Here is an 11,291-nt window from a genome sequence, read left to right as displayed (position 1 = left end):
GCATCAGTGGTGTTGGATTCAAATGGACAGACCACAATCAAAGCAGCTTTCAGTGTAGTCCTGAGACAAGCACGGCAGCATTTGCTGACAAAGTATCTGAGAACGTTTGGATTGCTTCGGTATAAGTTCAACTCTACAGATATATTCGTGGTGAAGGCATTTGACATGTAGAAGCTTTTCAAGACCTACATCAAGATGCCTACATAATGATAACACAATGAAGAAAATGAAAATCAAGGAACAATAGAGTAGGAATAACGACGAACAGATACCTGCATGCATTGGTACATCAAGTTTTTTTTTTTTTCAGAAGGGAGCACTCACACTAAGAAACATAGCAGACTATATCTATTATTTAGAGTGGATTAGCCAGCAATCCAAACACCTGTGTTTTTTTGTTTTGTTTTGTTTTTCAGTCATAAAGAGAGAATAAAATCTGTAGTTTAATAAGCAGAAGCCTAATTCTTTATTTAGACTGGCTGTGAGAAATACACATAGTGGTAAATCATTGTTTCTACAAGTCTTCCCCGTCACATTTGCTAGGCACAATGGTCAAAGGTTGGCATCATTAGTAGGCAACGCCACATTCTGAGTATCACAATTCAAATAAATTCTAAAGGAGGGTGCGGGAAAATTACTAGTTTTGGCAAAGTCCTGATTTGGTTAATTAATCCTTTTCATTTCATGCAATCCAATTACTGAGAGATACAGTAAATACTGACATCTGCAGTCAATCCGATAGGAAGGACAATGAACAATTGCAATTAAGGCGCTATACACAAGAAGCTGGTGATTCTTACAACAAGCACTGCACCTGGCAGGACGCTTCACATGCATCTGCAGTGGATGCTGCTGATTTGAATGGATCCAGAACCCCCTCGAAACAGATCATGTGGCTCCTCCTAGAGGTCGTTTCTATAAATTCCTGATAGTTTTAGGAAGAGGAAACACGCAAGAGTGATATTTCAACCCCAAAATCAAAATAAAAACAAGATTATATTTTTCTCAGTATTTGTTTTTTTTTTTTGAATAATCTTCTCCCTAAATATTTTTTAAAAACCTATTCTTATTATTATTTTGCATTTTGGCATTATTTTCACGATAACTAAGCACATTTCCCTCTCAGTTCTCATTATCATAATGCATCTGGTTGTTTTGCTTTTGAGTGTCTTTATATTTCCTATTATTTTTAGTGATCATGCACATTATATTTTTATTACAGTAATTAAAATTCATCCTGTCCAGAAAGGATTCTTTTTAAATCAGCATAAATCCAGCAAAATAAGTACTATGATGATCCTTAAATCCATAAATAATGTGATTATTTTCTTCTATTATAGTAATGAGTAAGTGTATTTTCTTGTCATGAAAATGTCATAGTGCAAATCTTTTATATATATATATATAATCCTAATCTTAATATAGACCTAAAACAATTGTTTTAAAATATATTTTGTCTTGTGATTTTGGAGTGAAATTTGTTTTTGACAGAATTCATGAGATTCAACCTTTCATTCTGGTTTAATTTAAAAAAAATTCAATGTTTAAATACATCAAATGCCATTTATCCTTTATTCTACCTGTGAATGTCTCTGTTTTCTCTGTGATTGTGGATATTAATACTGGTATACAATTACAGCCTGAGGAAATAGAAACCATCATAAATACTAGTGATACAGATAAAGATGTTGTTGGAGCTGCACAGCGACCTTTGTGCCATTCTTAAAGTCATCGTCCTAAATAAGCACATTTATACTTCTCCACGTTATGATTAAATAAAGATACTAATTTAACTACAAAATACATTAAAAACTCTAATCACAATAACAAAAAAAAAACTCAAATTATTAATTTCTCCTAAACACATTAAACTCAAATTATATATTTTGTCTAAACACAGTCTTCTTGATTGTAATTTGCATAGAAATGTTTCCATAAAAACATTGAGAAGATCCTGATTTGTTTTTTCAAAGGGCCTTAAATATCCAGTACAACTTTTCAAAAGACACAAATATTCCCATAAACAAAAAAAAAACAATATCTACATTTATATATTTTGTGACAAATCCATATCAAGGAAATAGTGTGATAGAATGAACTCATATTGTTCACTGATAGGAATGTGCTGACATATTGTCTCTTTTGCCAGAGCTTGCTACTACTTTTGCTGATTAAAAGGGAAACTACATAAGAAGTCTGCAGGAACCCAGAGATGACCTGAAACTAGAAGACAGCTTGATTTCATGCTGAAAAGGGTCTTGAGTATGAGTATTTGTTCCATGTCAAGGGTAGCTTTGCATATGTTAGTATAACATTGATGTTAGATTGATTTCCGTCAGAATTACTCAATTCTAACCACTGAAAGGAACAAAAAAGTCTCTTTAATAGTCCATTATGGCATTCTCTCAGTCTGCCATTCCATGCACACATAAGCTGGTGTTTGCTGTAGTCTCTTTGTGTTTGTGTCTATTTATTGTTTGTGTGTCAGACCAGCGTGCCTGGCGTGGGTGCGTCATTACTGCTCTCTTTAAGTGTCATATCTTGCATTTTAGAAGAAAAGGTATCCTGGTACAAAGAAAGCTCCATTGACCTATAAGTGACAAGAAAGAAGAGGCGACAAAATCAGGTATGATAGATAATATCGAACCATATAGAAAATACATATACCATAAATGTTTTTTTTTTGGGGGGGGGGGGTGTTTTTGTTTTTTAATTCAGCAAAGATGCATTAAACTGATAAAAAGTGACAGCAAAGACTATATTTGTACAAAAAAAAATATTTCAAATAAATGCTGTTCTTTTGAACATTCTATTCATCAAATAATCCAGGAAAAAATGTATCACAGTTATCAAAAGCTCAACTGTTTTTAAAAATTACACTTAAGAAAGAACACATGACACTCAAAACCCAACTAAACATCACAAAAACAAATCACATCAAAAAAATAATAAAATACAAATAAAAAATTATTAAAATAGAAAGCAGTTTTGTTAAATTACAATAACATCTCACAACATTACCTATATTTTACAATGTTTTACACTATTTTTGATCAAATAAATGCAGGCTTAGTGAGCATAAAATACTTTTTGCAAAAACATCTAAAAATATTATCAACCACATACTTTTGAATGGTAGTGTATATAAAAAATATAAAAGATTAAAAATATTTATCTAATGTTCATTCAAAAATATACTGTTGTCCACTGTTATTTCTTGTTCAAGGATTGCATGACACTGAGAACTGGAGCCATCAAAGGATTAAATTACATTTAAAAAAAGTATTAAAAATATTATTTTCAATAATATTTCAAAATAATATTTCAAATATTTATATAAAAAATATTTAAAATATTAATTTAGAAACATACTATTGTTCATTCAAAATATATTATTATTATTCTTCATTCAAGACATTGTAATGAAAATTCATTTAATAAATTATTCATTTGTACAACTTAAAATGTGAAATGCATTAGTATGTATAATACCTAATGCGTTCATTTTTATATATATATTGTATTTATTTTACATCTATTTAGTAATTAAATTTTTTAATGACACAAGGGCTTCTTTATAAATGTATGTTTTTATTCAGTTTGGAATTACCTGCCGTGTAGAGGGTGTCCATGAAATGTGGCTGACTGGGGGATGTGTGGACAGGACGTGTCTGTTTGGAAGGACTGTGGCTGGTGTTTGAGTGGCGGATTGGGGTGTGAGTTGTGCAGAGAGGTCGTGGTACGCCTGCGCTGAGTCTGCATCCCCTCTTTGCCCTTCCCTCCGTTGGCCGTCTGTCCCAGCGCATTCCGCAGATACCAGTCTCTCAAACCCTCCAGTGCCAGGGCCTTGTGCAGGCTGCGCGTGGGGTCATCGGGGGTCATGGGTGCGGAGGAGTCGAGAGGGTAATGAGGTGGCCTGTGGAGGCGGTCGATCTGCTGGTTATGTGTTGCATTAGTGCCATTGGAGGTGTTGGTTTCAGTGTAGGCAGAGAGCAGGATAGACTCTTGCTGGTGCTGCTGTAAGGGAACGAATGGGCCGCAGGATTTGGTGCGTGACACTTTGACTCTCCGTGGCTCCCCGGGGTTCCCTCTCAGCATTAGAGGGCTGTAGGCCGGAGGGCAATTGCCTAGGATAAGCTGCTGAGATTGGGCAAAGCCGTTCCTGTAGGGAGGCGGTGGAGCACTGGCACCGTCGGCCCACAGCCGGGTTTTTGCATTACTTTGCACCTGCAGTCTTTGCTGTTGCTGAGCTTGCATCTTCTGCTGCTTCCCCCACACATAATCCATGAGGATTTCACTGTAACCGACACCTCCATTTGTTCCTCGACCTCCCGCGGCTGAGTGAACGCGGGCCAGCTCCGCGTGCCCGTTTACCTGCCGTTCGGGGCTGCTACGCTGTGCATGTTTTAAAGTCGTGTCCATGATGGCTTCCGAGCTCTTGTACGGGCCGTTCCGTACAGGCATGCCTGACCTTTGACCTCCGTCCTCCGCTGTGATGCCATGCCGGTCGAGTAATGTCTCGGAGCTATTGCTACGTCTGTGCCCTTGCTCATAGGACCCTGAGGACGACCCCTCCTGAGACTGCAGAGGCACCTGATGGGACGCCTCGGGATTGTCTGACCACTGCTTCACAGCAGCAGTGCCACTAGAGGATTCTGACCTACACAAATAAACAAGACATTAAAATACATACACTACCTTTTTGTTTTATTTTATTTTTTAATTTATTAAATTTAAAATTTTATAAATAATTTGTTTGTTTTTTTTCCAGCAAGAATGCAACCGATCAAAAGTGACAATAAAGACGTTTATTAATTGTATGTATTTTTAGTATAGAATAATATTTATTGCAATTTTGTATAATATTGCAAATTTAATTTGCATGGGAAATATATAAACCACTGTACAAAAGTTTGGAATCAGTAAGATTTTTTTAAACTAATACTTTTATACCACTGTACAAAAGTTTGGAATCAGTAAGATTTTTTTAAACTAATACTTTTATTCAGCAAGGATGCATTAAATTGATAAAAAGTGACAGTAAAGACAGTGACAGTAAATAAATGAGTTTATAATGTTAATGTTTAATTAAAATGTTTGAAAAAGATTTCAATTTCAAATAAATGCTGTTCTTTTGAATTTTCTATTCATCAAAGAATTCAGCTTTGCCATCACAGAATAAATATGACAATCAGAAAACAATTCTTTTAAATTGTAGAAATATTTCACAATATTACTGTTATATTTTTGATCAAATAAATGCAGCCTCAGTGAGCATGAGATACTTCTTTCAAAAACGATTTGAACAGTAGTGTACATTTGAAAAGCAACAAATGTGACAACCAGAACAGCAAACACAAAACTCATTCTTACATACTTGAGTTTAATATTTGCAGTTAGGGGGTTGTTGAAATCAGTAACCCTAAGTATCAGCAATAGTTATAGTGATGGCTGCTTTAGCAAACACTTCTAATTAAAACATAAATTCAACAAGCATCATTAAAGCAGCAAAACTGCATTTCTTATTTAAAGGGACAGTCCACTCACCCACATGTTGCTCCAAACCTGTATGACTTTCTTTGCTCTGTGGAACATAACAGTTGATATTTGAAAGAATGCAGGTAGCCAAACAATTTCAATTTCCACTGACTTCCAGTGGACAAAAAAATACAATGCAAGCCAATAGGAACAAGCATTCTTCCAAATATCTTCTTTTGTGTCCTGCATAACAAAGAAATGCATACAGGTTTGGAACAACATGAGGGTGAGTAAATAATGAGAGACTTTTCATTTTTGGCTGGACTATCCCTTTAAGCTACCCAAGTGACGCTCTGATTAAATGACAGCCACACAATGCATCACAGTACATGCTGATAGCAGTATCTCCCCGCGCTGCGGCACAAAAAGCTGCTCTGTTTGTGTAATTTAATTGAGATGGAAATAATGGGGCTTTACACTCAAGCTCCTTAGTCATCCATTACTTCATTACACAAATAAGTAATTTAATCAAAATGTTTGAGCCATTATCAATTCAGGGCTTTTAACTACAATATAAACCATTAGCCAAGTGTCTATATGGCATCGATCGGAGTCAGCATGATGTCTGCAGTGTTGTAACAAATGTTTAAGTATGTGTGTTTTGTGCATTTGTAACCTGATGTGCACTCCTGTTATTCCATTGCGGGACAGGAGCGGAGTTGCCGGGACACTTCTACCTTCCAGATTCGACACACTTCTTGGAAGAGAGTGACTCGGGCTGGCAGAAAAATACAAGTTTAGTCTTCTTGCTGTGAATCTAGCACACAGTTAACAAACCTGGATTGTTGTTAAATGGTGACAAAGACCATTTTATAAAATTGATGATAAAATAATGTTACTGCCTTATTATTTTTTTTAAAGTGCCCCAGTTATGGATTTTTGAAAGTTACCTTTCATGCAATGTGTAACACAGCTATAAGTGAATTAAAACATCCTGGCAAGTTTTAAATCTGAAAGTGCACCGTGTATAAAGTTATTGTCTCTCAAAAGAAAGAGTCGACTCAGAATCATTTTTAAAATGAATCCCAAGCCTCTTCATGTTGATGTCAACATGAAACATTAGCATATTACCCACCTACTTGTTGGTCTTTTCATGTTGATCTGAATGAAAATGCAAATTCATTCTTTGCAACATGATGACATGAAAATGCTGTACACAAAGCAACACTGCCTCATAAATGCTGCTTTATCAGGCATTACAGACATGATGACATGAAAATGAGACCAATCAGACCAATCACCACAGATTAGCGTCACGCATAGGATGTGTTTAGAAAAAGGTAAACTGATTGTTTGGGAGTTACTGAGCAAATCGGTAAAAATAAACGCATATTATAAGACAATGAAAGTGTTTTTTGACCTTGCATGCATGTTAACCTGTTGTTGGGGACTCCCAAAACCAAAATATGAACTTTAAACAATAATATTTTAATAAACAATCATTGCTACTGTATATTATGATTACAGTATATTCATAGCTGGTTACAGTTGCTAATATTGTCTTTTAGCTTAAAACAATAGTTGACCAAAAAAAATTAATTTGCTAAAAACATTTACTCAAACTCATCTACAGTGGGTATAGAAAAGAATCACCCCCTTTAAAATAATCAAGCAATTCAATAACATTTTGTTGCTTTGCAGCCTGAAATGAAGACACAAAGTGAATTGGCTTTGTGTGCCATTGAGAAGACGATTAGCTACAGCTGACTGAGTTTACAAGTCATTTTTAAGTCATCATTATTGTGATGTTTTTATCAGCTGTTTGGACGGCACCCATTCACTGCAGAGGATCCACTGGTGAGCAAGTGATGTAGTGCTAAATTTCTCAAAATCTGTTCTGATAAAGAAACAAACTCATCTACATGTAAGAGCGCCTGAGGGTGAGTCAATATTCAGCAAAATTTCATTTTTGAGTGAACTATTCCTTTACTGCCTAAATATCATTGAGTGGTACAGAGCCTTTATTCTAGAATATTGTAGGTTTTAATTACAAACCACTTAAACAGGTTTTCATCTAAATGAGGTGATTCCAGGCCAGCTAACTAATGCTGATTCACCATTAAGTGGAAAAACAGCTGTTCCTTGAAACAACAAAGCAACTTGTGCTGAGTGTGTACCTGGCTGAGCTGGCCACAGAGTTGCGGCGTGTTTTCATCTCGTAATAGATCTCCACTGGGGAGAGTTTTTGAGAAAACCTGTTGTCTGGGCTCCCCGAGACCAGCCGGGGCTGTGAGGGTGACAGGCCATCAGAGGCATCCTCTAATGGAGAGAGAGAGAGAGACTTGTGAGGTTGAGACAGAAGCATGCTTTCTACTTCACAGACATACACTTTTAAGGCACACTACAGTTCAAAGGTTTGCGCTATATTACTTGGTTTGACTTTTTATCTTAAGTGTCTAAATAGATTTTGAGGCCACTGAACATAAACAAGTGATTTTAAAAGAGGGTAATTAATGTATCGATTACAGCAAAATTCATAGTTATAATGCCACACCCTCAGGAACTAAGGACAATCAATGAAAAACATTTACTGTATGCCAATAAAACATAACACTTCTTGATCAAAAATTGAAAGAGAAAGAGAATGTGTGAGAATCAGAATGCCATGGGGAGAGGATTAGCTCAGTCAGTGAGTGTTAATAACAGGCTTTTGACTCACTGATGTGATGTGAAGACTCTGATGACCCCTCGACCCAAACCCGCGACCTTTGGGTTACAAGTCCGACTCTCTAACCATTAGGCCACAACTGCCCATGCAATGTAACACAATGATCCATCCCATAACTCACCAGTGTCCTGATTGGTGGAATCAGACGTGGAGCTGCTCTCTGTCTTCACCGTGTTATCTGAGGACATATACATTTACATATTATGGAACTCAACTGATACGCACATTACATGAAGTCACATAAACACACTGTATTGGCTCCATGCTGCTGATAATGGATAAGGTTATATTGTTGTTATATTGTAACATTGTTTATATCATTAAATGTGTTACTGTTAGACATACAAAATTGTCCCTGGAAGTCCACTAAATCTGACAAAATCTTCCTGTAGGATGTCCTCAAATCTAAAAGTAATGCTTTTGTAAAGAATTTTTATTCATGATTCATTTGTAAAGAATTTCTTTATTTATACTAATATTCATACAGTTCTGGAAATATTTATTTATGATTTTATTCATGATTAATTTGTAAATAATTTCTATATACAATTGTGGAAATACTCATTCACAATTTTAACATTTGTAAAATATAATTTGTTATTATTTAAAGGGGGTTGAATAATTATTTTAAAAATGCAAAAACTTGTTAGTAGTTATTCAAATCTATAGTTTGTCTAGTGTCATTTTAGTATCAGATGTAACAGTTTTTATTTTTAGATTTTCTGTTTCTGTTGTGTGCTTTTGTCATGTTTATTAGTTTTTGTTTAAATGTCTATATAGTTTTTACTCTGTTAATGATTTTAAGTTTTAGTTTTGCTTATTTTAGTACATCAAGTTAAACTAACTGAAAATGAGAAATGCTGCCTTGACAACTACTGTAGCTGTAATAAGCTTTTTGTATTATATTATATTTGATTTCAGTTTAAGTTTATTTCAAGTAACAGTTTTGTTTGTAACGCTTTAACATGGTCTCATTTGTTAACAATAGTTAATGCATTAACTAACAATGAACAATATATTCATTAACCTTTGTAAATGCTAGTTAATAAAAATGTTCATGTTAGTTCACAGTGCCTCAACTAAAGTGTTACCATTTTGTTATGGTTTTAGTTGTAGTTTTAGTTAACTATAATAACCCTGGTGTGTCAGTTTATTTTTCACTGAGCCTGCGTCATCATTATAGTAAAAATGGCCGGAAACAGCCAGGTTCCTCAAGACTTCCTGTTGCACTTCATCACGTCTCACGTGTCTCATTTAAAGCGGACTGTTTTCCATGTTTGCACACATGAGAAAGTCTTTTCTAAATTTACAGTACATACACAAACAAGCAAACACATTCAAATGTTCCCACGGTCCAGAGCCAGACCACCAGCCTGACGCTAAACTGGTCTGATCCATTATAAATCAGTCTTCACCCTGTCTCTCCCACCAAATCTCATCAGGTATTTTACCAAAGACTAAGTCATATGAGTTTAGCACTACAATATAGTGAGTTTTAATCAAAGTTATGTTTAATCTGATCTCTATAATCTTTGCTTAGTTTGATCTGTTAACCTCAGTATCTCAGCACAGTCCAGACTGAAACTTATCATCTTATTTCAGTATAATCTATATTCATTACATCAGCTTTTTTACAGCTGGGTTGCTCAGTTAGACCGTGGACTAAAACACTGCTTAGAGCTGAGTCAAACATAAGTGATTTGTCAATTAGTTGAACATCTAGTATAATTGATACATTTTAAAGTGTTTAACAGGTTTAATGGACCTAAAAAAATCATTGCACGTAAATTTCAACATCGATAATAATAAGAAATGTTTCTTGAGCAGCAATTCAGAATATTAGAATGATTTCTGAAGGATAAAAGTATTTCACAATATTTGTTTTCGCCTTGGTGAGCAGAAGAGACTTCTTTCAAAAACATTCAAAAATCTCATAGACCCCAAACTTCTGAATGGTACAGTATACCGTATACATAATTAAAATATTCCCAAACACAAATTTTGTCCATGAAATGGTGTTTAGTTCATCTTTATAATCTTGAAAGTCACCTGTGTGGCATCCTCTATGAACTGTGCGTTTGCTGTGTGGAGGATGCTGTTCTGAATCGACGTGCCTGCGGAGGGCGCCGCTGAACAGAGTTTTCTTTGTCTTGCGCTGAGAGACGTCCTCTTCCTAAGCCAAACATTGAGCAGCTTATTATATTTATCTATCACATATTCGATATCAAATTAGTGGCCACCCATCTAATCTCAAATGCACACACCTCATTTTTGGTGTTATGTTTGGACCCGCTGCGGGACAGACCAGCCCTGCGCCGCACATGAGGGAGTTTCTCTCCACTTTCCAAAGGATATTCTTGAGGAACTTCACCTGTTAATTCCTGAAAAATTAATAAGAGGAAACATAAGTATTTTTTTCCTTAAAATCTCTGCGGCGTCACATGATCTGGTTGCTCACCACTGTGTTGTTCGGCAGTGACACCATGGTGAAATACAAAGTTTATCGTGTCCAGCTTTCTTGTACTAGCTCTTAATAAATAGTTTAATATTCTGTATTTAATTTAAAATTCTTTTTAGACACTGACCGCCTCCTGCAGACACACACGTTTGAGTTCTTCTATTCGAGTGTTGAGCAGCGACTGCAGACTCCTCCGGCGCTCCTGCAGCTCCACCATCCGCTCCACACGCTGCTTACTGTCCACAGCGGCCTGCAGCTCTGTGAAAAACACACACGTGTCACATCATAGCAAGGACCACAAATACACTTACTTTGAAGTTTGGGATTGGTAAGTTTTTTTTTTTTAAATAGGTCTTCTTATGCTCATCATGAATGCATTTGTTTGATCAAAAATATAGTAAAAACAATAAAAACTGTGAAATGTTGTAAAAATTCTAAATAACAATTATCTATTTAAATATGTATTGTAAAATGTAATTTGTTTCTGTGATCAAAGCTGAATTTTCAGCATCATTACTCTAGTCTTCTGTGTCACATGATCCTTCAGAAATCACTTCAGAAAAAAACTTCCAAATGTGGTTTAAAAATCAGATCCATATCTGATATCTGGACAACCGATCTATATCT

At 35.5% G+C, this 11,291-nt stretch overlaps 1 protein-coding gene across 3 annotated transcripts in view; it reads right to left on the bottom strand.

Annotated features, from left to right (window-relative positions):
• Nucleotides 1-2,048: 2,048 nt before the first annotated feature.
• Nucleotides 2,049-11,291, bottom strand: part of LOC109068485 (coiled-coil domain-containing protein 120-like) — a 42,894-nt gene continuing 33,651 nt past the window's right edge. For all 3 annotated transcript variants that reach the window (XM_042761718.1, XM_042761719.1, XM_042761717.1), the window contains exons 4-11: nucleotides 10,792-10,922; nucleotides 10,471-10,587; nucleotides 10,256-10,379; nucleotides 8,328-8,384; nucleotides 7,656-7,797; nucleotides 6,155-6,256; nucleotides 3,611-4,660; nucleotides 2,049-2,590 (exon numbers count right to left, since the gene is read on the bottom strand). In XM_042761718.1, coding sequence (XP_042617652.1) covers nucleotides 2,485-2,590; nucleotides 3,611-4,660; nucleotides 6,155-6,256; nucleotides 7,656-7,797; nucleotides 8,328-8,384; nucleotides 10,256-10,379; nucleotides 10,471-10,587; nucleotides 10,792-10,922 — 1,829 coding nt within the window. In that variant the 3' untranslated portion in view covers nucleotides 2,049-2,484. The remainder of the gene's footprint in view (nucleotides 2,591-3,610; nucleotides 4,661-6,154; nucleotides 6,257-7,655; nucleotides 7,798-8,327; nucleotides 8,385-10,255; nucleotides 10,380-10,470; nucleotides 10,588-10,791; nucleotides 10,923-11,291) is intronic.

Source organism: Cyprinus carpio, chromosome A8, assembly GCF_018340385.1.
Source record: "Cyprinus carpio isolate SPL01 chromosome A8, ASM1834038v1, whole genome shotgun sequence".
Lineage (NCBI taxonomy): Eukaryota > Metazoa > Chordata > Actinopteri > Cypriniformes > Cyprinidae > Cyprinus > Cyprinus carpio.
Note: the sequence above shows the minus strand (reverse complement) of the source record. Positions and strands in the feature narration are given on the sequence as shown.